The 25646-nt window shown below is 48.1% G+C and overlaps 11 protein-coding genes across 11 annotated transcripts; 5 read left to right on the forward strand and 6 right to left on the reverse strand.

Moving 5' to 3' along the window:
- Positions 1-103: 103 nt before the first annotated feature.
- Positions 104-498, forward strand: SERLADRAFT_401886 (uncharacterized protein; the record flags this gene model as incomplete). Its single annotated transcript, XM_007323563.1, has 1 exon — positions 104-498. One exon carries the CDS (start codon positions 146-148, stop codon positions 434-436), a length of 291 nt encoding a protein of 96 aa, XP_007323625.1.
- A 1037-nt stretch (positions 499-1535) lies between these two features.
- Positions 1536-3847, reverse strand: SERLADRAFT_453461 (uncharacterized protein; the record flags this gene model as incomplete). The annotated part of the gene is made up of 9 exons (XM_007323564.1): positions 1536-1763; positions 1818-2168; positions 2218-2253; positions 2307-2649; positions 2702-2742; positions 2801-2934; positions 2986-3022; positions 3079-3176; positions 3835-3847. 9 exons carry the CDS (start codon positions 3845-3847, stop codon positions 1536-1538), a joined length of 1281 nt encoding a protein of 426 aa, XP_007323626.1.
- A 91-nt stretch (positions 3848-3938) lies between these two features.
- On the reverse strand, positions 3939-5128 carry SERLADRAFT_478987 (uncharacterized protein; the record flags this gene model as incomplete). Its single annotated transcript, XM_007323565.1, has 1 exon — positions 3939-5128. A coding segment is annotated over one exon (993 nt), but the record flags the coding sequence as incomplete, so codon positions are not given.
- Positions 5129-6756: 1628 nt separating this feature from the next.
- SERLADRAFT_358472 (uncharacterized protein) lies at positions 6757-7337 on the reverse strand (the record flags this gene model as incomplete). The annotated part of the gene is made up of 3 exons (XM_007323566.1): positions 6757-6918; positions 6985-7084; positions 7176-7337. 3 exons carry the CDS (start codon positions 7235-7237, stop codon positions 6910-6912), a joined length of 171 nt encoding a protein of 56 aa, XP_007323628.1.
- A 184-nt stretch (positions 7338-7521) lies between these two features.
- On the forward strand, positions 7522-9079 carry SERLADRAFT_363902 (uncharacterized protein; the record flags this gene model as incomplete). The annotated part of the gene is made up of 3 exons (XM_007323567.1): positions 7522-8162; positions 8218-8228; positions 8284-9079. 3 exons carry the CDS (start codon positions 7683-7685, stop codon positions 8876-8878), a joined length of 1086 nt encoding a protein of 361 aa, XP_007323629.1.
- A 145-nt stretch (positions 9080-9224) lies between these two features.
- Positions 9225-10511, forward strand: SERLADRAFT_401900 (uncharacterized protein; the record flags this gene model as incomplete). The annotated part of the gene is made up of 9 exons (XM_007323568.1): positions 9225-9343; positions 9398-9474; positions 9533-9637; positions 9700-9720; positions 9768-9860; positions 9921-9931; positions 9996-10047; positions 10104-10130; positions 10244-10511. The coding sequence occupies 9 exons, from the start codon at positions 9274-9276 to the stop codon at positions 10253-10255; spliced, it is 468 nt and encodes a 155-aa protein (XP_007323630.1).
- A 1457-nt stretch (positions 10512-11968) lies between these two features.
- On the reverse strand, positions 11969-13550 carry SERLADRAFT_479002 (uncharacterized protein; the record flags this gene model as incomplete). Its single annotated transcript, XM_007323569.1, has 9 exons — positions 11969-12293; positions 12350-12488; positions 12550-12657; positions 12715-12865; positions 12919-13012; positions 13062-13200; positions 13256-13323; positions 13387-13404; positions 13462-13550. 9 exons carry the CDS (start codon positions 13529-13531, stop codon positions 12103-12105), a joined length of 978 nt encoding a protein of 325 aa, XP_007323631.1.
- Positions 13551-13728: 178 nt separating this feature from the next.
- SERLADRAFT_453466 (uncharacterized protein) lies at positions 13729-16072 on the forward strand (the record flags this gene model as incomplete). The annotated part of the gene is made up of 6 exons (XM_007323570.1): positions 13729-13759; positions 13814-13880; positions 13934-14050; positions 14103-14940; positions 15000-15352; positions 15405-16072. The coding sequence occupies 6 exons, from the start codon at positions 13729-13731 to the stop codon at positions 15928-15930; spliced, it is 1932 nt and encodes a 643-aa protein (XP_007323632.1).
- A 34-nt stretch (positions 16073-16106) lies between these two features.
- Positions 16107-19164, reverse strand: SERLADRAFT_363906 (uncharacterized protein; the record flags this gene model as incomplete). The annotated part of the gene is made up of 12 exons (XM_007323571.1): positions 16107-16308; positions 16356-16381; positions 16428-16927; positions 16982-17202; positions 17268-17446; positions 17502-17717; positions 17775-18329; positions 18386-18446; positions 18505-18676; positions 18728-18859; positions 18912-18966; positions 19021-19164. 12 exons carry the CDS (start codon positions 19135-19137, stop codon positions 16107-16109), a joined length of 2436 nt encoding a protein of 811 aa, XP_007323633.1.
- A 322-nt stretch (positions 19165-19486) lies between these two features.
- On the forward strand, positions 19487-24641 carry SERLADRAFT_374229 (uncharacterized protein; the record flags this gene model as incomplete). Its single annotated transcript, XM_007323572.1, has 11 exons — positions 19487-19643; positions 19941-21487; positions 21546-21843; positions 21897-22335; positions 22395-22590; positions 22644-22867; positions 22996-23203; positions 23264-23605; positions 23665-23952; positions 24017-24181; positions 24237-24641. The coding sequence occupies 11 exons, from the start codon at positions 19487-19489 to the stop codon at positions 24639-24641; spliced, it is 4269 nt and encodes a 1422-aa protein (XP_007323634.1).
- A 184-nt stretch (positions 24642-24825) lies between these two features.
- Positions 24826-25386, reverse strand: SERLADRAFT_479008 (uncharacterized protein; the record flags this gene model as incomplete). The annotated part of the gene is made up of 1 exon (XM_007323573.1): positions 24826-25386. The coding sequence occupies one exon, from the start codon at positions 25367-25369 to the stop codon at positions 24935-24937; it is 435 nt and encodes a 144-aa protein (XP_007323635.1).
- Between the last annotated feature and the right edge of the window lie 260 nt (positions 25387-25646).

The following is a 25646-nucleotide window of genomic DNA, read 5'->3' on the forward strand; positions in this document are numbered from 1 at the left end:
CCCTTGCCCGCAACTTGAACTATCTCCGAGCTGCTTTTTTTTATATTACCCTCAGCCCTCAATAATTGCATGTTATGCTACGTACCTAATTTTTACATGTTCCAAGGAGAAGCCTAACTCGATGTCTAGAAGATATGCATGTGCAATGCAATTTACATACTATCTCGAAGGCGTAACGCCGCAGCGCAAAGGTGCAAAGGGACACTTTCTCGAACGCCATCTTAAGGCCTCATTTTCCGACATGCTTTCGCATTCTACGTGTGATGCAATTAGACCTTTGGTAATGAAGCACGATAAGTTGTGGCTTCCCGACGGAGGTCTTGTGGTCGAGATCGAGAACAAACTTTTCTTTGTAGACCGCTCAAAGTTGGACAGTCGAAGCTATTTGGGGATGACGGAGATGAAGATGCAGATATATAAAACGAAGATGATTTAGATGATGATCACGAGCTGGATGATAACTGAATGAATATCCATTGTACCCTATTGTACCACGTACCCAGAATTACGGCGAACGACTTCGCAGCGTTGCTGGCGCCTGAAACTAAGTTGATGTGCGTGTTTTCCCCATTAACCCTTGCTCATCACCTGATCGATACCTCCATTTTCTATAGCAACTTCGCAATCTTGTCACCGCTCAGTCACTCCCCTCATATTGCAACTGGGCAGTCCACTCACTGCAAGAACGATGGCCGAAGAAGCAAGACCCCTTGTGTAGTGGAAATCGCAGCGCTCGGAAGACCTTGGATGTCCTCGGGGCACTAAAGGGGGCCTTCAACATTGAGGTCGGATGGGTTCTTGATAGAACATACGGACGCCGAAGAGAGCGGAAAGGCCTGAATTCAACTTGGTATGAATTGATGCAGAGAGGTTGGTTGACGTTAAAAAACACCTGGATACTGCGTGGATATCAGCAACTCTTCTCGTTGACCTCACATCTGTGTGTCCGTACGAAACAGAACATGACGTAGACGAAAGAAGAAACGTCTCCTTCCATTCATTTGAAGACACCACTGATAGTGAACATTCTTCAGTGATATATGCGACCTTCGAGAATAAAAAGGAGGGCCTCGTGTAATGTTTCTGGTCTGTTTGAAGATGATCCGATCTGGGGGTCCGAAGGTTGATGGAGATCGAATGGAGCCATAAGGGATACTGTGCAGCGTGCTGGAGATGAGAAGAGGCATACACGAGGGAGGATGGGGGAGACAAATCCAAAAGTGTGGTTGGAATTGCCTGGAGAGATTAGCAAAGATCCGTAGCACCTCATGTGCGCATCTCGATCACACTAAAAACTAAAATGAATTTAATCGTTGATGGACGGAACTCTTACACGCCAGGGCTACGATAAATGTCCGTGGGGATTTGCTCTCTTGAACTCGCGTAGACGCTAGTACTACGATGCAGCATCTCATGACAAGTCTGCAGCCGTGATAAAATGAAAAAGGATGGAAGGCAAGCACCCTTCCCTCGGCGCCAACTTTTGCAGCGAGTAACGTATATCGGGTACATACTAGAAAAGTATATCATCTTGTTTACAGTGGGTTCATGACGAACACACCCTTCTCTTTCAGTAATCGGACGGCACTTGATACGTCCTCTTGTAAATCATGGTGCCATACAGGTTCCCACAGATTGACCAACGCTTCATGCATCTGCTGAGAAGGCAGTCCACACTCGTAGATTTTCCCTGCTCGAATGCTTCCCCGCACGACCATATTGGCGCGTTCAAGTCGAACTTCGTTGTAAGCTTGGAGCACATCCTACAGTAATCTGTTAGCACAACTCATTGAAGTCATGGTGACACAAGGACACACCCGAAGATTCGAAAGTTTTGTGTGAGGGTGAGAAAGAAGACGAGTAAGGACAAAGGAATCCTCGATCCCTTGGCCAGCACCTGCTCCCAAATGCGGACACATAGCGTGTGCAGCGTCTCCAACCAAGGCAATGTTCTCCCTTACGAAAGTATCCAAGGGTGGGTCCACGGTGTGAATTGACCATTTGCGTGGGCTTTCCATCAAAGACAATAAAGTTGTGACATCTGGTCCACAATCCTTGTATGCATCCAATATCTCTTGGTTCGAAGCTAGTATGACCCACTGATGTGAGGGTACTTGCACTGAACCCATTGGAATAGAAGGATTCGAACTAAAGACAACAACATTGATCTACGGCTGAGAGTCGGTATGCAAGCATTATGTAGGTGAGTTAACACACCGTATTCATATTGTGAATCGGGAACGTTATGATATGCTAGCACATATCCATGTCAGTAAACAGGACAATGATTTAGACCTCCGTCATACCTTATGCAAACTAGTCCAGCAAATTGGGCGCGCAGAAAGATCAGTTTTCACACCAGCACGTTTGACGTCATCAAGTGGTATCAAAGCACGGTAAGCAACAGTATTGGCAAAGCTTAAGCGCTGCACTTCAGGGCCGGGGATGCCTAAGACAACACTACGAATGGTGCTCCTTATCCCGTCAGCACCAAGTACAAGGTCGGTCGCAAACGTGGTCCCATCAGTAAAATGCAAGATAGAGTGTGGGGTGCCAGCGTTGGAGGATGATGCGACATTCGTACAACGTTTATTGAAGTGAGTCGTATTCGGATCCACAAAGGGAATCAGGGCATCGAGAAAATCTGCCCTGAAAACATGATTCTTTAGCATGGCGCATCCCGAATCTCGCACGGAACTACCTGTGAATACCTAGACCATTATCCTCCGGCAAATAGGGGTACTGTTTATGGCATTGTCAGCCATTGCTACCAGAAAGGAAAATAAAACAAGTCCCATACGTCAAGAATGTGTTCGTGGCCAGGAGAACAGGACATAAAACGGAAAGCCCTCATATCCGAAATTTCCTGGTCCGACTTCGCCAGAACAGCTTTCAAAAGGCCCATTGCATCTAGCGCACGAACAGCATTAGGACCTGCGAGAGAAGGCTCAGCCCTATCTCCTTGATTGAGAAAACTCGACGCACCCAGCCCAATGCCAGCGCCAACTTCTCCAAACTTCGACTATTAGACAGTGAAAGTGTCAACATCACACACGCAGTAGGATAGTTGGTACTTACCGCAGATTCAAACAGATCAACCTGAATGCCTGCCTGTGTTAAAACAGCTGCGCATACGAGTCCTATCATTCCACCGCCCACAATGGCTACTTGAAAATCTTTCGTATTCGCCATGCAAGTCAAGACGAAGATTACAATTGCAAGGTAACTTGAGAAAGTAAGCCCCTTCTATAAAAGTAATTTGGTCTGACTGGGGAGATTAAGCCCCTTTTAAGCTCGGCATGCCACGTTTGATTCGGTCATTTCGATGGTGATTCGGGAAATCCATTATCCTAACACAGACAACGGAAAGTGACCTTTTGATGCGGTTAAGCCTGGCCAAAATAACTGGTTAAAAACTCAGAGTATACTTCCAGAAGGATGATATCAGTATTGACCTGTGTCCAGCCAGTACTCAGTCGTCAAGATAGGCTCAACATGTTGACTTTGTCCCAATGTAACTCACGAATTTAAGCAATAGACTACTCATGCGTAAATATGAATCTAAAAGGGCATCGCTAGTCTTTGAGTATTCAGCGATGGTAAAATAACCCGCATCCATGGTAATAATCAACCCAACTGTGCCACACATAAGCAGAGTTGTACATGCAACGATACTCTCATCGAGGACTAAAACATGGACAATAACAGTCAGCACCTTTCACAATGACAGTAATGAAAGATAGAATATATACGCACGACGGGGAACCGAGAAGTAAACTTCCTGTTACGTATTTGGTAATACATCCACGATTGAGCAATGCCGCGTGCAAAGACGCAAATCGGGCATCTTTGATGATGATTTCCCAATCTCCATGGAATGCGACATAACGAAGAGCAGGTAGTGAAGGTCCCGCCAGGAAAGCTAGGTGTTCAGCCAGGAAGTCCCACCCATCATGAAGCAGGATAAGGTTGGGATGAGCATGTAGCCTTACACAAGAGATGGAGGAGTGAACAAAAGTAGAGCGAACAGGCGAAGTAAAAAACACGTAATAGTTCAGCTCTTTTAACCTCGGACAGCCCTGTAGAACGAGTGTGACTTGATCACTCACACAAAATGCGACACTTTGGCCAAGTTCGACAGTGCGAAGGCGATCACCAAAGGTCTCCCAAAAGCCCTCCAATGCTCTATTCCACGTTTCAGGTACATCGACGATGACATGCTCGAGAGATGGCAAGTCCCAACGGCATAATTGGCGAATAAATAGATGGTTCATTTTCCGTAGACGAAGTGTTGATAATGCTGTCAGACACAAAGGGGCCACGGAGATGAATCTCGGTAACACTGATCCACCGACGGCGAGGTATTGTAAGTTGGGAGCATTCTTTAGGACATCGTAGAGCGAATTGATTCCACCTGAGCGGGTAGCTCCATTATGATGCCACCATTCCAAGCGTTTCAATGACGTCAAAACGACGTGTCCTGCGCTGAATTCAAACCGCATATTATCTGCTGATTCTGAAGGGAAAGGCCTGGTTAAGACTTCCAGACTTGGACAGTGTTTGAGGATATTAAGAGCGGTGACAGAGCTATCGCTGGTAGCGGTGTTTGTGTGCGCATACGGTAACTCGAGTCGTCGAACCCATCGTCCGTTCCCCTCTGCCAAATATTCATCGCCCCTAAGAGCACTGACAAGTGCCTGCATACCATGCCTAACCCTCACATCTTCATATAGCAAATCCATCGCAAGTGCTCGCCAAAGCCAACAGACGCGCACGATGGCATACCTCACTTGCAGGGTGGCTTTGAGAACATCCTCTGAGCCTATCTGAAATGGCTCATATGTGAGAGCGAAAGACCCAGAAGTCAGTGGAGATGTTGCCCAACGAAAGATATGTAGCCATATTTCTGGAGGTAAATGCGCAGCCTGCATTGTCGTTGGACGTGTTTGATCAATTGCAGCCGTTTGCAAAACGATAGACCTTTTTCGCCGAGGTGAAAAGGTGGCTCCTTTGACAGACCTAGCTAGATAAAATGCCTTTGAGCCTTATCAATTTCTTGCAACCGTGGGAGAGCATGAGGGGCGCCAGACAGATTTGTTAGGCTGGTCCATAAGTAGTAACGACCTTTGGCAGGAGCCCCCCATTCGGTAATAATAAATAGTGATCCAAAACTCGGCATGCAACGGCACTGCAGGGGGACGGTCAAAGTTTTCGGTATTGCACCCAAGGATTGAACTTCTCCAAATGCAGGTGCTTTCGTGGAGGAACCATTCATGAGAAATACACCCATCTGCTTATGCCACCATGATCTCCGAATGGCAGAATGTTATCTCTGCCAAACCTTGTATCACCCTATGTTTCGTTTTGTATCTGGAAAGTTAGATACGACAAAAACGCTCATAGTAAAAGATCCTCAATAATTTTATGTTATGCCACGTACCTATTTTCCACCTGTTCCAAGGAGAAGCCAGACCAAATGTCCAGAAGATACAGATCTGTAAAGCGAAAGACTGTCTCGAAGACGATACGCTGCTGCGCCAAGGTGCAAAGGGACGCTTTCTCGAATGTCATTGTCCGGTGTGCTTGCGTGTTCAATGCGTAAACCACTGGTAAGGAAGCACGATAAATTCGGGCCTCCCGACGGAAACATTGTGGTCATCGAGATCGAGAATAAATTTTTCTTTGTAGACCGCTCAAAGTTGGCTGCACAGTCTATCTACTTTGCAAATTTACAAAGCTATTTGGGGACGGCGGAGATGAAGATGCAGATATAGAAAACAAAGATGATTCAGAGGATGATCACGAGCTGGATGATGACTGATTGAAATACCCATTGTACCGCGTACCCGGCATTACGGCGAACGACTTCGCAGCGTTGCTGGCGCCTGAAACTGAGTTGATGTGCGTGTTTTCCCCATTGACTCTTCCTCATCACTTGACCAATATCTCTATTCTTTACAGCAACTTCGCAATCTTGTCACCGCTCAGTCATTCCCCTCATATTGCAACTGGGCAGTCCACTCACTGCAAGAACGATGGCCGAAGAAGCAAGACCCCTTGTGTAGTAGAAATCGCAGCGCTTGGAAGACCTTGGATGTCCTCGGGGCACTCGAGGGGGCCTTCAACATTGAGGTCGGATGGGTTCTTGATGGAACATACGGACGCCGAGGAGAGCGGAAAGGCCTGAGTTCAACTTGTTATGAAATGATGCGGAGAGGTTGGTTGGCGTTAAAAAACACCTGTATACTGTGTGGATATCAGCAGCTCTTCTCGTCGACTCCACATCTGTGTAAGTACGAGAACGAACATGACGTAGACGAAAGAAGAAACGCCTCCTTCCATTCCTTTAATGACACCACTGATAGTGAACATTCATCAGTGAAATGTGCAACCTTCGAGAATAAAAAGGAGGCCCTCGTGTAATGTTTCTGGTCTGTTTGAAGATGATCCGATTTGGGGGTCCAAAGGTTGATGGAGATCGAATGGAGCCATGAGGGATACTGTGTAGCGTGCGTGGAGACGAGAAGAGGCACATGAGGGAGAGGTTGTGGTCAAACCTACAAGTGTGGTTGGAATTGCCTGCAGAGATTAGCTCAAGATCCATAGCACCCCATAGGCGCACCTCGATCACGGTTCAATGAATTTAAGTGTTAATGGACGGAGCGTTCAGTACCGCGCTCACACTTGACTGAAAATCGAATTTTCCGTCACCTTTCTGTAGAGTCATAGCGACCCTCAAAATCACTTCAAAAATGGACTGTTTAACAATGCAAATTCATATAGTGGGAGAGCTTCATTTCTGCATGACATAGTGGCATACAAAAGGACAGCTGGCGTGTATTGATAATCGAAGATAATGGAATGACAAAGGGAAGCAGGTGCACGATGGACGCTCGTATGCGGCATGCTTCACCGGTTCTGCATTAATTTCAAACACGATGCAATGAGATACGACACATAGAGACTACTGATCGTTAGACACACCTTAACGAAACCGATGGCAGCCGACTTTTCACGGAAACATTGACGACAAAGGTCAAGACCGTATTTGCGGATGAGACCGGCCTGGTGGGCGCAGAGCCGGCTGAAATAACAAAAATACGCGTTTAGCTCGATACCTCGCGACCAATCCCTTTGACATGATATATGTCTGAGAGCCTGAACTGTGAACTTACCACTGACGGCTACCTTTGCCGTACTTTCTGGGGCGAGAGAACCAAACTGCGTCGTGGGTCATTTTTAATTTTTTCTTGAGGCTGAAAGGACGTTTAATACGGTCAACAAATGTGCCTCTAGCTGCAACAAGAGCGGTTTACCTGCCCGGGGCTGTCGATTACGATGAGTTACACAGGGAGAATCGACCTGAATGTGCCGCGGTTTGGATAACTGTACAGTGGCTGGAATAAGGTTCAGTGCCACAATGAAACTGCGGACAATGCCGTCTTTTGCTCTTCTTTGGGAGATTTTGTAGTCAGCGAATGCTGTCTATAGCCTGGATCTTTTTGCATGCATTTGCAGTCTAATGGCAGCGTTTTACTGTACACTCAGACAGTGACAGCGGAAGCGCACAGCACTGTTAGTACTAACTCTATAAGGATAGGCGTTCGCACGGACGATCGATAATAATTCGTTACATAATAAGTTATCTGGCATTCGCACCAACTACATCCAGGACAAACGAGATGGCGCAGACGCAATCCACAGAAAAGTCAGGCCCTCGAGCCTTTATCCTAGCCTCTCGAGCCTCTAAACTGGCTCAGATTCAGACCAATCTCGTCCGCGATGCTCTGGAGACAACATTTCCTTCGTTATCTTTCGACACCTCTTTCATGACTACCGAGGGGGACAAGAACCAATCACAAGCCCTGTATTTGATCGGAGGCAAGGCATTGTGGACGAAGGAGCTCGAAGTCGCGCTGAAGGACAATGCTGTGGACATGCTGGTTCACAGTCTCAAAGATGTTCCTACCATATTACCAGAAGGGTGTGAGATTGGCGCAATCCTAGAAAGAGAGAACCCGGTGGATAGTTTGGTGGTGAGGCAAGGTATACCCTATAAATCACTGGGGGAATTGCCAGACGGAAGCGTAGTGGGCACGAGCAGCGTCAGACGAGTTGCACAGCTTAGAAGGTCATTCCCAAAACTCATTTTCCAGGACGTGGTGCGTACGTCTCAGATTAGTCCTACATTTACCATGATAACCAGTGCTTTTGTAGCGAGGAAATCTGTACGTGGATAACATTTATTAATTCCCACCGGATAAAAAATCTGACTCACTTTAGTAATACTCGTCTTGCAAAGCTTGATGCACCAGATGGTCCCTACGTTGCCATCATTCTCGCGAAGGCGGGTCTCGTGCGCCTCGGAATGGGAGATCGGGTCACCGCCGACATCACAGCACCTACTCTCTACCATGCAGTATCTCAAGGAGCGCTTGCGATAGAAATCCGCTCGAACGATCGCCAGGCGCAAGAGCTGTGCAAGGCGATCATACACCCTGAAACTCAGCTGAAGTGCATGGCTGAACGGGCTCTCTTACGTGAATTGGAAGGGGGCTGCAGTGTACCTGTGGGCGTCGGGAGCTCTGTGACTGATGTTGAAAAAGACGAGGGGGTTGTAAAGAGGGCAGTTTTGAGATTGACGGGTTGTGTCACTTCCATCGACGGTTTGACCCACGTAGAAAATTCGGTTACAGAACTGGTGACGAGCACTCTACAGGCAGAGGCCGCTGGAGTGAAACTTGCGAAGATACTGATCAACACAGGTGCCAAAGCAATCCTGGACGACATTACTCTGGACAGAGCGAAAAGAATCGACGAATCCAAAGCCTCGGAAGAAGTGCAAAAAATCGAAACAGCGATGGCAGGATCTTCGTAGCAGATATCATACCATGAATAAGGCAATAGATATGTATTATATTAGCAAATACAATGTACACGACACACCCAATACAGTTGGGGCGTATAGATGTCTCTTGTCGTTTCAAGATGCGATGTTGTCGAAAACCAAACTACGCGAATGCGAGACATACAAGAGTGATATTCTGCCTCCCCACGAGCGCCTACATTTCCCTAGGATGGTTGTGGGACAGTAGGTGACTCTATGGCGGGGAGAAATGACATTAAGGAAAATGTCTTGTCAGGCGCGCGTTTATATATCCTTTTTTGTGTTTGTCGCTATTTGTCAAAGGCAGGATTGAGGACCTGTGCCGTCAAGGGTCATTGGGGATTTGTGGCGGTCTGACCTTGCAGCAAACTTGTACTTGTACTGGCATGGCTTCAATCTCATCCCGGCGTCTACGCAAGGAATTGACAGAAATCACGACACAAGGATGTCCTGTCGGTGCGTGCTGACCTAAAAATCACCATGTAGCAGGATTCAATCGTTAGATCTTAGGTATCAAACTCCTCAATGCAGATAACTTCGAAACTTGGCTCTTTTCCATAGAGGTTTTGGGTGAAACTTTATACCAGGTACGGGGCCATCCAGTCGGTTTCAACCCATATAATGACGCGATATACCTCGCGCTAGGGAGAGGTGTTCAAGCTTATGTTCCGGTTCGACTCTCAGTATCCCATCTCCTCTCCTGCCGTGCAGTTTGTCGTAGACAACGAGTTTCAAGCCCCAATCCACCCAGTATGTTCCGTCCTTTTACTTCCTGTCCTGATTACAAACTTCAAGCGATTTGACTTTTGCAGCATGTTTACTCTAATGGTCATGTGAGTGGCATCTAATTCCCATACGCACTATTTGTGACACATTGTAGATTTGTGCCTCGATCCTTGGGAACGAGTGGTCCCCTGTTTTGAGTGTATCTGCGGTGTGTGTTACATTGCAGAGTATGCTGGCCTCGTGCAAGGTCAGCCAGACGCTCTCTCCGATCCTCCTATTCTCCGCACTCACCGTCAAGTGAATTTAGGTAAAGGAACGGTAAATTATCTTGCAATCAACACATTGCGGACTAGTGGAATATTGACTCACGTGGGCGTTACAGGCCACAGGGCAACGATCAATATGTCCGTTATGCACCAGATAATCCAAAGAAGGTACAATTCAGATATTCTTCTTCAGTATATGTCGTGTTAACAACTGTCATTCTTAGACACGCTTTCACTATGATGGTAAACATCTTTCCCTCTTATCCTCGGACTGAACTCATTATTTTTGTCACGGATACTGTTTAGATGACACGTACGTGTTCTTTCGTCGCCGATCCATCCCCTGAACTCATATATAACTTTTCACAGGGTCTAACGAAAACAAGGGGCTTGGCTGTAACTTCACGGTTTCTTCCTACATGTACAACCCATCACGCATGTTGTAATACGTTTGTACCTTGGAGCATGCCCTCGAGGAATGAAGAACGCGAATGAGAAGGAAAGCATTTGTACACAAACTGTACTCGGTTAGAAAGAATTTGAATTCCCCTGTCTTTGCCTCTGTATGATTACTAGATAGAGCAATATGCATCGTTGACACGAACTGGACATCATTTAAAATATAGGGTCAGAAATACACCAAATTTAGCATGCAGCAAACGAATGAATTGAACTCATCGTCCGCGTCTCAGCACCTTCGGCATGTAAGCAGTGGAAATCTCCGCCCTTGCATTTGCATGCCTGTCTTTATATCTCTCTTTGGTGAACTAACCGTTCTATATCCGTGAATATCAAAATTTCCGTCCCATATGGCTTAGGTTCTCCATTGTGGTCTAATGACCACTTCTGAGCATATTTGGCCAATGAGCTCCAAATTTCAGCCCCGTTTATCTGATTGTGTGCGCTGAACTGTAGATTCGGTATCTCCGAGTACGGAGATCGAGTTGATCAGCGTCAGGTGTCCATAGCGCTCCCCGATATCACAGGAGCTGGGGAGGCATCCTCATGTAGTAACGGCAATTAGAATATCTCATCATTCAAACCCACGCGAGAAGAATGAGAATAATATGTCTAATTCCTATCAGCAAGATAAAGGTCTTCCTCTTTCGGGAAATCGACTCCACCATGTACGGGGAAGGTGAACGCAATGTGGGTTTCCATTACTTTAGCATCGGATCTTGTACAGTTCTGCCTGTGACTGATGAAAATGTCAGGGTAACGGAACGGCGCAAGGGCATCCGAGGATTAGGACTGACCTTGTGCTCCTTTTTCTAGCCATCTCACTTTATCGTGTCCAAAACGTACACAAGGCGCCCTTCGCTTCTTTATATTGTTTCGGAAGCATATGCCAGTCATTCGAGAAGAATGGAGCATCCTTTAAAGGGCGTCACTATGATACAGCATACGACAGTGTGAGACGAAATGCTATTTACCAGGGTACGTCTATGTGCAATAGGAAGCACGCGTTATCGCATAATCCTGGGAGTAAGGGCATGAGATAAGTACTTTCTAGATGAGTTGGACAAAGGAAAGCACCCACGGGAAACTCCAGAAAGAATAGAACCTGTGAAATGAACTTTCGTCGGGGATAGTATAGGTTCAAGATCTCAGATGTGATAGAACAAGGTTCCCTATTCCTCGGACCAGTATCTGGTAGTTCTGAGAGGGTACGTAACGCAATCTGACCAGGATAGAAAATCATCTGTCGATTCAAGACATCCCTAAAGGTAGCTTCAATCTTCCCAAGAATCTTCTCCATTGCCGCTAAGGTACCGATAGGTGGGTATGCCTGGTGTCCGATCAAAGGAGGTTGTTCTCCGGTGCTTGATAAGTACTAGGACTGAAAACGTGCTGAGAACACGAAATGACTTTAATACACGCTTTACGCTAGCAAATGGGGGCTTTGACGTACCATGGTGTACAAAAAGATCGCCCTGAACGCCAGCGCAAGGCCCCTAAATATAGTGATAGTGAAGAACAATCATGACTTCAGATCAAGCGCGCATACAGCCACTTAGTTCATAAACGTGAGGGTATTCTCACCCGTCTCAGTTCGATAGCATCGACAGTGATCTTATCTGAACTGACAAAAATGGACGAACTCACAATTGCCATTGCCAATTCATATTGCAATATAAAGTATATACAAGCTTTGTCGCCTGCATAAGTAAGGTAATCAGGCCGCACTCCAGAAATATCGGTTCAGCACTATATCATCCCTGATCATTCCGGCTGTGGTTCATATGGCTCGACCAACATCTTGCTGAACTCTTTCAGCTTCGCTGGTCCACGCACTTCTTCCGTCAGCAGAGGTAGTCGGATGATGTGGAAGAACTCATCGTAGAGTTCATGAGCTTCAGCAAGGTACTTCTGTTGCATTTTCTGTCTGACTTGACAGTGCTCACATTTTGAAGCTATTCAACGCAAAGTAAGAGAAGGGTAGGGAAAGTGACGCGATAAGCATACGCACATTTCTTGGGGAAGAGTAGTTGGTTCACGACGATGTTGTGGGTATCGATTTCATATGCAGTAAGCTCTTGTACGAGACGCTCTGTTTCGTACAAGGACAAAAATTCTGAGATGCAAACACAGACAAAGGTTGTTTTTTCCTAAGAGATCGGTATGAAAGGATGTCAAGTTGCGAGATCTGGGTGATAACGAAGTACATACAGGGTCTTTGAACTGAGTGTTGACCTCAGTGATGACGGCACGCATTGATTCCAGCTTAGCAAACATGTCTTCCTGAGAATCTTGCTGACCTCCCATCATACTTGACATCTGAAAGATAGTTTATTACCTGGTGACGCAAATCAATAAATAGGACCTATTACGTACCTGACGAATCATTGGCCCAAATTGTCCGCTGAGGGCACTAAGCTTGCCCAAAGCCTTCTCTAAAACAGTCGGGAATGACAAGAACCGCAAGGTGTGGCCTGTTGGTGCAGTGTCGAACACTATCACCGAGTACTCCATTGACTTGACGTGTCTGTAAATCCTCAAGTTATAAATCCAGGATATTTCGATTTCAAGTTGACGAACTTCATAATCTCAGCGAAACTCATTGCCTCGTCAACACCTGGTATAGCAAACGCCAGATCCTGCATCATCGAGCCCATCATGCCATTAGAATCCGCTGGTGGGGCAGAGTTAGAATCCTCAAGCCATTGAGGGCAAGATCTCACATTGCTCGACCATCTCCTGTATTGCACTCGTAGGATCTATCTCCATGGCAGACAGATTGTCAAAGCCATTGACCTTTGTCGCGTCTTTCGAGAACTTCTGACCAAAGGCATCAGAGAGATTGTGCGCTGGATCGGTGGACTGGAAAGTAAACATGTCAGGTACACGTCAACTCTAACCCTGGATCAAGACATACAATGAGTAACACAGACTCCCTGCATTGGGCAAGCTGAATTGCCAACGAGCATGAAGTAGTGGTTTTCCCTATTGATATATGATAATAAGGATACTCGTAGTTGATGCTATTGATATGGTATAACTACTGACCCACACCACCCTTACCACCTGTCCACGAATACTGTGAGCGACTTTAAAGTGCGAATAATTAACTGAAAGACTTGCCACAAAAGATCCATTTCAGCGACGTCTGGTCCAAGATGTTCTGCAGCGTTGGTGGTAGTGTTTCGGCCATTGAAGCAAGATAGTGGTGGAAGGAAAGTGAAATGCAATTGCCAACTTAAAGTAGTCTTTAGCCCTGCGACGCGATCTGGCTAGGCACACGTAGCTGTACTGCCACCAAAGCGTTCTACGGCGTACTTCACCTTTCTACGACATACCACATTCCGTAGAACACGCCATACAAACCTGCAAACACAGGAGTGCAAAGAAATGGCAATAAAAAATACGATTACGTTCCGAGGTATGTACTAGCTAGCCAATGTCACATGCATCTCAATAAAAAATGGCGGAAAAGCACTACAGCTCGCAAATGAACAGCGAAACGCATATGGTTTGAGATATAATGATTTCGAGCGTTATAGGTATGCCTTTATTAGATTGCAGTGATAACCCATGGTCTGATATTGTTTTGCAGGAAGCATTGCGCTAATAGGACCCATCGTCTCCGGTCTTCGCTCAAAATGACCCATGGAAAGGGCCGCGAATTCAAAAAGTTACCTCCACTGACCACCGATAACATCGAGGATGGACAGTGAGTTGTCTTTTAAACTTCCGCATTATATAATCTAACTTCTTTTCAACAGTTTACAGCTCCTGCTATACGAGGCAGAACGGGCCTGGGCATACTCTCAAGAGCTTACGGCCCAAGCCTCGTTACCCTCTACCAAGGACCACTCAGGGACCCTCCGACACAGCGCGACAGGCCGTTTTCGCCGTGCTGTCAACTGGTCCACACAACTCTTATCACACTGCCAGGCATTATACTCAGCCTCACGCATATCCACCGAAGGTCTTTTGCAAATCACGATCTACACATTAATCTTAAACGGCAGGTTCCTGCGCTATCGTTACGACTTTGAGGACGCATTGATCCAGCTCAGCGTAGCTAGGAGTCTTCTGGATGAGCTTGCAGATCGGGCGGCGACGAGCAGGGATCAGGCTTTGGCAACGCTCTATGCCGATGATATTGGCCCCGAAATTAGGTACTGCGCTCATGAACTGGGACGAGAAAAGGCATACGATGTGGACGGTCTTGTGGCGGAGCTGTCGTCGAAGCATAAAGAAGAGATGGTAGATGGATGCGGAGCGTTGATCGATAAGTTCAGGCAAGACGGCGCAGCGTCTGATAAGGTGGAGGCAAGGAAGAAGCTGGCAGCATTAGACTGGGAAGGTCAACCAGTACCTGTGCGCAATCCTGAGCTGGTCGACGTGCTGTTCAAAGTGCAGGAAGCCGAGTCGAAATTAGATGCACCTCGCGAACATGAGAATAAGGGGGAGACTAGCACTTTGGAAGAAGGAAAGAAGAAAGTTAGGCAAGGGAAAGGGCAAGGATCGAAGAGGGGCGTGGCTGCCTACGATGCCATTCTTCTTGCTCTAAGTGACGCGGAAGACGTCGCAAGAAAGCTGGTGGAGGCCCAACAGGTACGCGTTTTATACCGTATTTTATCATCATCGAATTTAGCAAGCTAACCTGAACTTAGCTGAGTGGCGGCTCTTCATCAACCTCAGCTGCTGGCACCCGCGACATTCATTTCGTCCACGCTTATATCGTCTACCAGCTACTTTCGAGACGAATCCAGCGCGATCTGCTCTTGATCTCAACCCTCCTCAGCTCCCACCACTCTCAGGCTGCATCAGGCACTACCACTTCCGGGAAAACCAAAATCAAGCCCGGTAAAGAACACGTCGACGCTCGGCTATATCCTGCCATAGTCAAGATCCTAGACACCATCATGCAAAGTCTGACACAAATGCGTGATCTAAGTATCGTGGACGAAACTCCGGATCTCGCGTCTGCAGTTGATGCCCGGTTGACGTTTACCAAAGCAAGGAGGTCGGTCTGGTTTTTTCGTACTTACTTTGGATGTATCTCATGTTTGTTACAGATGCTTGTATCTATCGCATTGCTATGTGGCAGTGAAAAAATATGGCGAAGCATTGACTTTGATACAGCACGCCAATATCCACCTACGAGAAACTCGTTCAACGCTATCGATATCCGACTCTGATCCCATCACAGCCGGAAATCCAGCATACTACCCTCTTTCTGATACTGAAATGGACGAGTCTGACCATATCCTAGCGCAAGACGGGCATGCCTTCAAGAACGAGTGGTTTGCATACAACGGTGGCACCGTGGCGGGAGATAGCAAGACATACAAAAAACCACTGTTCTTCGATATCGCGCTCAACTATGTTCAGCTGGATATGGATCAGTTACAACGTAGGGCAGGCAAAGCACCTGCGCCCGCTGCGGTTACAGCTCCTGCCCCAGTGCAGGTTGAGCTGGAGAAGAAACAGCCTGTGAAATCCAGGTTGGAAGAGGTAGAGCGTGCTCCTACGCCTGAACCTCAAGCCCCTGCACGTGGCGGTCTGGGCAGCCTCTTAGGCGGATGGTGGGGCAGGAAGTAAATGAAATGTCACGTAAATAACGGTGTTATCTGGCGAGCATAATACAAAAAATCAAACAGGATTAGGGCGTATTATCATCATGCAAGAAAAATTTGAGATGTACTACATAGATTATATGATCGAAAAGCAAGAAACAACAAACATATTTTCACTGGATGAACTGGGTAATGTTGGCATCAATTGACTGAACAATGGGAGAGAACATGGCGTGAACTTACTTCCGTCGCCGCAGTATCTGATACTGTCGATATACCTCCTAGTTTATTGGCCTCCGACGTGCTGATCAGACTAATATCTCGACCTAGTTTCTGCACTTGCGTCCAAAATTCCTGATTGCCAGGATACGATATACAAGACTTTTTCAAATCTTGCAAAAATCTAGAAATAACGTAAGATAGAGTCAATTGATCACCAGTGCAACTTACTCATTCCAAGCATCGATCTCATCCTCCTGCAAGGAGTAAACAACCGGTTCAAACGAGCCCAGTAAGACTTACCTTTAACGATATTTCTCTGAGAGTTTTCAAACAATCCAAAAGCTCGTCATGTCTTCTCGACGAAAACGGTTTCATCACAATATCTTTGATAACAACACCCATATCCTCCACGGCTTTGCTTACAAGATCGCCCTGGGCGATATTTTTCTTGAAGTCCTGGAGCGGATATGTAGTCCCGATGATACGTCCAGGGGCACGGCCAAATTCTACGGGAGGTGAAAGGGATCTGGAAGGAGTGGGAAGGGCGTGCCCTTTATAATCGGGCTTTTTATCAAGAAGTAACTCCTCCTCATCCTCGTCTTCTGTCTCTGTATCACTATCGGGAGGCGGTTTCGTAGGTTTCGATGGTGAGGCCTCACCAGGCGCAGAATTAAGAATCTGAGACGCTGCTTGAGACGCCATACGTTTGGGCATCTTGATATCAAGAAGGAGCATATCTTCATCTTCGTCTCGTGCACGTACGTGGCCATCCTTCCGTGCTCTCGCAACTTTCTTTGGGACTAGGAGAAAATGAGTAAGGGATGTGCATGGGCACTATATGGAAGGACGTTTACCTTCCTTAACCTTGAATGCTTGTTTGCAATCCTCTATAGCATCTCGTGCCCGCTTGAGTACCTTTTTCGGTGGCTCGAAGTATTTAAGTAATTCCGGATGCGGAGGAGGGATGGGGTTAGTGATAAGGTCATTCACGACAGCGCTATGGAAAAGAGCTTGCTTCGTCCGATGGACGGCAGGATTGTAGGAAAGACGTGTATCGAACCACGGATACCGGTTTCTGGTGAGGCCGAAGGGCAGCATGATCTGTACGTCGTCCATACAAGATCATACGAAAGAACTTACCCTTCTTCGTCTTTGTCCCCAGCATCCATTAGGTCCATAGCGTCGACAAAATTCTCCATGGCAGAAAGTTGGTCGTCTGTAGGGATGTATGGGTGCTTCATGATGCGCTCGCCTTTCTTCGACATCAGATAGTCAAGCGACGCGAAGTTATACTTTCGTACGTCGTCTGCAAAGGGCATCTATGATATTGGCAGTAGAACATCGAGTAATCAAAAATAAAGAATGAGGGCATACCTGAACCCACAGTAAGCAGTCGATCTTGTCAAACACGCTAGGGGCGAGAACGCCCATTTTAGGATCCATACCATCCTTGGTCACCCATCGAGCGATAGCAAGTACGTCCTTCTCATACATGGCCTGTACTATTGAGGATAAGGCGACTTGCTGCTGGGCGGACGAGGGGTCTGCCCAGATATACTGGACTTCTCCCATTGCAAGTTCTCGGCGGAACTATAGAGTAAAGGTCATATAGAATACGAGTCATATATTGCTAGAAAACCAACTCACATTCCTAGCTTGAAAGAATCCACAGATGTCCATGCCTTTCTGTGTGGGAAGTCTAGGGAATTGGCCATCGGGACAGGGAGCGTAGGTCGTTCCATATTTAAAACCTCTTATCAGTTGCTCCTTCTCGACTTTCTCTGAGTTCTCGTCTTTTCCCGTTGGTGACTTGTCGCCATCCTCACTTTCATCGTCCTCATCCTCATGCTCACCGTGGTCTATGTAATATTCTGTCCGCATTTTCAGTTGCGCAAATGAAACTGTCCTGTCTTCATCTTCTTCACCCCCTTCGTACTCATCATCGCCCGCTTGTCGAGATGCAAATTTTTTCCATCCTTTAGGTCGCGTCAGGGCAGTGCACTTACTTGCTTTGACCAATACCTCAATAGCTTCGTCTGGACGACCATCTACATCGCCAAGGCGAATTACAGTGCCCATGAGCGTGGATTTCACTTGTTTGATTTCAGGTCGACTGATCTCTTGCAGTGCAAGTGCACATGTTCCCATCACTCCAGATTGAAGAGAGGTTGTGAGCTTCTTGTAAAACAACTCATTCTCAGCCTGTTAATACGACTGTCAGAAGGATATCTACTCTCATTGTATCGTGGCAACAGAACTTTGATTGTAGACTTATTTTCTTCTTCGAAAGGGAGTTCCTCGTCATCAAAATCAACCCCTCTGATGAAAATCAAGCGTTAGCTGAGCTAAGCCACCTCACTGGAGTGGATCCACTTACACGACTGTCAGAGCGATACTCAATGAATCCATCTTTTGCACAGTGGCTTCCCAGTCTTCAATTTCAATAGGATTTTCTCCATCTGTAAGCAGAACAATTTTACGAGTCCAAGTTCTTTTGCTCGAGAGATACTGATCCTGTGTCTCGATGCCAACTATGAGGGCATCCACGGCTGCAAGAGTAATGGGTACCTAGCATAGATGAGCGAAATAATGAAACGTACGATCTCCTGTAACTTCAGACGGCGACAAAGCATCGAGCTTAGTCAATGTTCCTGCGTTGGGTTGTGCGACGGGGATGTATTCAGAGACGTGCTCATAGCCACCGCTTTTGTCGTTGATAACATTGTCCGTGTCTACAATATACATATAAGCAGCGAGTTGACGCACATATGGTGTGGGGTGTACCTTCTGATCCAAAGACTATCACGCCGCATTGGTCTGTCTTTCTGCCATTAAATATCTGGGTTTCAAAGGGTCAGAATAAAGCGGCTGCAAGTGTAGTGAAGAGACGGACCATTTCCTGTATCTTGAGTTTCACGAATTGCATGGACCACTCCAGGTTCGTCATTTCCACCGTCCCCTGTTCTCCCTTGGGTCCTGGGGGAAGATCTACTGTCCGCATTGCCCCCATGGACGGGGATATGTCCACGAGGAAGATTGTCACGGTGTACTACAGCATATATGAGACCTCTGTTAGCAATAGCGAACTGCGACGTACTCCTGCTCGTTCTGCGGACATGGCGATGAGAGAGTCGGCGAGTGGCGCGACACGGTAATGGGACGCGTCGGAGAGGCACACGTGACAGTCGGGGAGTGAAAAGTGCCGAAAGGGGACATATGTTATTCCCACGGGGGAGAGCAGTTTCTCTTGCCCTCCCACACGCGACGGGTCTTGTTTTCGAGGCGGGCCATCGACGCGACTGATTTCTGTGTATTTCTGCTCCGCCACAGCGCCAATTCCAGCTCTACAGACGGCCCAAATGGCCGTCCCAAACATTGCAGTTCAGAACATGCCCCTCGCCATAAACCAGCAAATGGGCCAGCCTCAGCCCCATCAGAATGGCGCCAGGCCAGTACAGCCCCAAGGCTTCACCAAAGACAGATTTCAGGCCTTGATACAGGTCTCTTCTCTTTTCTGTTCATCATCCCTGTCCCTCCTTTACTTATACATCTTATCTCAAACAGCGTGTCAATTTTCTTAGGAGCAGCGGACACACCCCAGAAACATCACAAGAGCTCGACAGACTCATCAAATTTGTACAAACCGTCCAGCAAAACGCCCAGGCTCAAAGTATGTCTTCTCTTATCTTCGTACACTCGTCCGCCTTTGACTCCTTTCTCTTTTTCTATCAGACAGAGCCCATCCTCCTCAACAACACTCCCAAGACCCCCCAAACGCTCCCAACGGCCATCCTCCACCTGTACCTGCCGTAGATTCACATCCAAACGGCAACGCAGCAAGCGGACAGAGCTTTACCTCTGGCCCCGTCCCTTCGCAGCCATTCCCCGCCCCTTCAACTACCCCAGTCTCATTCTCCCAAGATCAGATCAATGCTCTTCGGGCTCAAATAGCCGCCTTCAAATACATCTCGCGCGGCATTGCAGTCCCAGACCACATCCAGCAAGCCATCCGTGTCTCAAATACCGCTGCACCAGATCTTCAAAAACTTCTACAAGGACAAGACGTCAATGCTAGGATCGTCGACAGCGCCGTGAAGGTTCAGAAGGGTGTAGTAAGCGGCCCTCCTCCCCAAAACGGACCCGAAGCGCCAAGCGCCGATGTCCCAAAGGACGAGGAGCAAGATTCTGCTACGCTAGAAGCTGAAGATGTTCCAAAGGGACCGTTTATAGAGGACGACGTCGACTCTGGCATTTACCCATATAACACTTTTCGACATCCATTTACCTACCTCAAACGCACCGCAGATAGCGATCCTTCGTTATTCTCTACAAGACTACAACGTTTGCTCATCCCTTCCATCACCCCAGCAGGACTAGATGTTCACCAGATCATTAACGAACGTGACCGGTTCATCGAAGCTCGTGTGCAACAGCGCATACGAGAACTAGAAGCCTTGCCTGCCACGATGGGTGACGGGGGAATGGAATCCGTTCTGGACGACGTACTAGGGAAAGAAGCTAATATTGACGCCGTCGATACCATAGTCCATCCCAGCCCATCAGCTCACGGAAAGCTTCGCGCTGTCATCGAACTGAAATCTCTACGAGTCCTCGATAAGCAACGCGCCCTTCGTGCACTCGTCGCCGAACGCCTTATCCAGGGCTCCCTACTCCCCCTCAATCGTGCCGACTTCCGTCGAACTCGCAAACCAACGCTTCGGGATGCTCGCATGACCGAGCAGCTGGAGCGGAGACAGCGGGTGGACCGTGAGCGCCGTGCGAAGCACAAACATGTCGAGCAGTTGGGTGTCATATGCACTCATGGGAAGGAGGTTATCGCTGTCAACAGAGCGGCCCAGGAGCGTGTACTGAGACTTGGTCGTGCAGTCCAAGCATTCCACGCTGTGACTGAGAAGGAAGAGCAAAAGCGCATCGAGCGCATTTCGAAAGAGCGTCTCAAGGCCCTTAAAGCTGATGATGAAGAAGCTTACATGAAATTAATCGACACTGCCAAGGACACGCGTATCACACACCTCCTCCGGCAGACCGACACTTACCTCGACTCTCTCGCTCAAGCCGTCGTTGCACAGCAGAATGAAGGTGTCCGAGAAGAAGTATACTTTGAGCAGGAGGACGGTCCTGCCAATGAAGCGACATTCGGTGCCCAGGTCACGACAGATGCACAGGACGAGAAGGCAAGGGTTGATTACTACGCCGTTGCACATAAGATCTCGGAGAAGATTACGAGGCAACCTGCATTATTGGTTGGAGGGACTCTGAAAGAATACCAATTGAAGGGTTTACAGTGGATGGTCAGTCTATATAACAATAAATTGGATGGTATTCTAGCAGACGAGATGGTATGGTTCTTTATTGTTATCTTCATATCGAGATACTGAAGGGGCACATTTTATAAAGGGTCTCGGAAAAACTATTCAAACGATATCGCTCGTTACGTTCTTAATAGAGGTAAAGAAGCAACGTGGACCCTATCTCGTCATCGTTCCGCTTTCGACCTTGACCAATTGGTCTGGAGAGTTTGCAAAATGGGCGCCGGCAGTGAAAGTAATATCCTACAAAGGCAACCCTGCGCAGCGTCGACTACTTCAAGGAGACCTTCGCACGGGCCAATTCCAGGTGTTGCTCACCACTTACGAGTACATCATCAAGGACAGACCAGTCCTCAGTAAAATCAAATGGGTACACATGATCATTGGTAAGTTATCCAACGATATGTATCCATTCTTGAATTCAAACCCTCGCTACTAGATGAGGGTCATCGTATGAAAAACACCCAGAGTAAACTCGCCCAGACCCTAACGCAATACTACCACTCCCGCTTCCGCCTCATCCTCACCGGTACCCCCCTTCAAAACAACCTTCCCGAACTCTGGGCTCTCCTCAACTTCGTCCTTCCAAAGGTCTTCAACTCTGTCAAATCTTTTGAAGAATGGTTCAACACCCCCTTTGCCAACTCTGGCACAGGCGACAAGATCGAGTTGAACGAAGAAGAGGCGCTGCTCATCATTCGTCGGCTGCATAAGGTGCTTCGACCGTTCTTGCTGCGTCGGTTGAAGAAAGATGTCGAGAGTGAGTTACCAGACAAGGTCGAGAAGGTTATCAAGGTCCGCATGAGCGCTTTGCAGTTGCAACTGTACAAGCAAATGAAGAAACACAAGATGATCGCTGATGGAAAGGATGCGAAAGGGTAAGTAACATCTTGGTGCACACCCACATTTAACTTACCACGTCGAAACCCATCTACAGAAAGTCGGGTGGAGTCAAGGGTCTCAGTAATGAGCTCATGCAGCTCCGAAAGATTTGCCAGCATCCGTTCCTATTTGAGAGCGTCGAAGATAAAGTCAACCCGAGCGGCCTCATCGACGACAAACTGGTTCGCTCTTCAGGCAAGATTGAGCTTCTGTCGCGCATTCTTCCCAAATTCTTCTCCACCGGACACAGAGTACAACCCTTTTTACTATTGATCTCTCCAACATACTCATAGGTCTCTTTCAGGTGCTTATTTTCTTCCAAATGACAAAGGTCATGGATATCATGGAAGACTTTTTGAAGATGATGAACTGGAAGTACCTCCGACTCGATGGTGGTACAAAGACAGACGAGCGTGCGATTCATGTACAGCATTTCAACGCCAAGGACTCGGAAATCAAGGTTTTCATTCTCTCTACGAGAGCTGGTGGATTGGGTCTGAACTTGCAGACCGCTGACACCGTCATCATGTACGTATTCGGTGTTGTTCACCACCGTCTCGCCGCTCACCTTTCATTGATCGTACAGCTTCGACAGTGACTGGTAACATCACTTTTTACTATCCTCAAGTCTGGCTACTAACTCTATACCAACTTAGGAATCCCCACGCTGATCTTCAAGCTCAGGATCGTGCACATCGTATCGGTCAAACGAAAGCCGTCCGGATCCTACGTTTCATAACTGAGAAGAGCGTCGAAGAAGCCATGTACGCACGCGCGAGGTACAAACTCGACATCGACGACAAAGTCATCCAAGCCGGTCGCTTCGATAACAAGTCAACGCAAGAGGAGCAGGAAGAATTCCTGGTAACTTTTTGCGAGATGCCATGAATCATGACTGCTTACCATGATATTTTTCCTCCCCAGCGATCGATTCTCGAAGCTGACCAGGAGGAAGAGAATGAAGAGGCTGGGGACATGAACGACGACGAGCTTAACGAGATGCTGGCCAGAAACGATCAGGAGGTGATCATCTTCCGTGAGATGGACCTCAAACGAGAACGCGACGCACTGGAAGCTTGGCGTGCAGCAGGCAACCGAGGAAGACCACCAGCAGGGCTGATCCAGCTCGAAGAACTGCCAGATTGCTACCAAAACGACGAGCCGTTCGAGGTCAAGGAAATCGACGACAGTGCAGAAGGACGTGGCCAGCGTCGGCGGAATGTCGTCAATTATAACGATGGGCTTAGCGACGAGCAATGGGCAATGGTGAGTGACCCACCCCCCTCCCTCTCCCTCTTCTGTTTTCTGACTGCGTTGCTCTGCAGGCCGTGGAAGAAGGTGAAGACCTCCAGGAGCTCGCCGAACGCACACGTGACAGGAAGGACAGACGAACAGTGGTTAGAGTCAAGGAGACCGATACGCCCGTGCGAGGTACGCCAGCTTCTGAAAACGAAGGTCGCAGTAGCCGCAAAGCCAAGAAGGGAAAGTCCAAAATGGCCGCCCCCGAGTATGACCCCCCCGCAGCGAGCAATAAGCGGAAACGAGGCGGCGCAAAGTCGATGTCGGTTACGCCTTCCATGAACGACGAAGATGAGGACGAGCGCGGTGATTCAGTGAGTGTTCCCTCCCTCCCCTCTGCCGTCAAAATTGAATGGCTAACGATACACTAAATCATAGAAACGGCGCAAGACGAAAGCTCCAGATATCACGCCTGCGGTGAAGGAGAGGATGAAAAAGGCGTTCAATGAATGCTACAAGGCTGTACTTGCTTGCGAAGATGAGACAGGTCGGAAACGATGTGATCTCTTCCGAGAGCCTCCTGATAAACGGGGTAAGCCCCCCGTTCCCCTCCCCAAACCCCCCCCCCTTTTAACCCCCCCCCCCCCCCCCCCCCAAGGACTACCCCGACTACTACCAACTCATCACCCAACCGATCGCCCTCTCCCACCTCCGCAAACGCGCCAACGCCGGCTACTACAAGTCCATCACGCAATACAAAGACGACTGGAAGCTCATGTTCGACAACGCCCGGACGTACAACCAAGAAGGCTCCTGGGTCTACATCGACGCCGAGGAGATGGAGAAGGTCTTTTACGCCGCGCTGCAGCGCGTCACCGCCGGGTCGGGTCTGCCGGGTGCGCCGCCGGCGCCGGGGAGCGCGTCGGGGGCGTCGTTTGCGGATTCGGCGCTGACGCCGATGGAGGAGGATGAGCGGCCGCAGCCGAGGGCGAGGAGTGCGGGCAGGGTGAATAGGCTGGTGATTAGTGATGATGAGTATTTGACGCCGAGTGATGAAGAGTAGGTTTCGAGCCCTGGGCCCCCCCCTCTCCATTGCCTACACTGTGTTACTTTTGTTTCTTGTGTACTCTCATTACTATCCTCTCCTATTTTGTATTCTATTTTTTCTTGGGCTCTCTATTTAGCTATTTTCGCGAAATTCTATCCATTTTTTTTTCAAACGAAAAAACGGAGGGAGGATAGCGTTAGGGGTGAGATGATATGAATTGAGCTTTGTAAGATACGAGTATTTGAGGCTACGAGAACGAAAGACAGAGACAGACAGAGTGAAGAAAAGAGCTATATGTGAACCAAGACCTAGATCACGTACGTACGAGCCTTCATACATGCGATACATACGATACGATACGATACGATACGGGCATCCGACGACGGGCGAATAATATAAACATGGTAGGAGCGTGTCAACGACGACGGAGACTCCTCGAGCACCTCGACCTTTATCGGTACGCCCCAAGTCCCCCTTCCCCCCCATCTGCCTTCCCCTCCAAATCCAAACTCGTTCTCGCAACCCATTCCTCGTTCCCCTCGCAGCAGCGCCTCGCCCCCCTCCTCACTCACTCTGCGGGGCGATCCCCGCCTTTTCGCCCACGCTCCAACCAGAATCTCCAGAATCTCCAGAGATGACCCCATGGACGGCCCCATTTCGACTGGAAAGAGGCATGAGGTATGGTGTGTAGCAGCAGGAAAATCAGGTCCAGGTGCAGAGGCGATATGGGACCGACGACACATCGACGAAAAAAAAGCCCAGGGCCGCGGCGAGTACCGAGGATGAGTAGTAGCACCGGCACCGGCAGCACCAGCACGAGTACTAGCACTACATATTACCAGCACGCACGCACGCACGCACAAAACCCGAGCGTACCAAGTCAAACCAAGGAGGGAAGGAGCCGGGGAGGAGGATACAAACTTGACTTTGAACACCAGGGAACACCGACTCTCGTCATACAAACAAAAAAAGAAAAAAAAAAGCTTTTCTACGCAAGCCATGCTTAGAGTAACTCTAGAT

Source organism: Serpula lacrymans, assembly GCF_000218685.1.
Source record: "Serpula lacrymans var. lacrymans S7.9 unplaced genomic scaffold SERLAscaffold_16, whole genome shotgun sequence".
NCBI lineage: Eukaryota > Fungi > Basidiomycota > Agaricomycetes > Boletales > Serpulaceae > Serpula > Serpula lacrymans.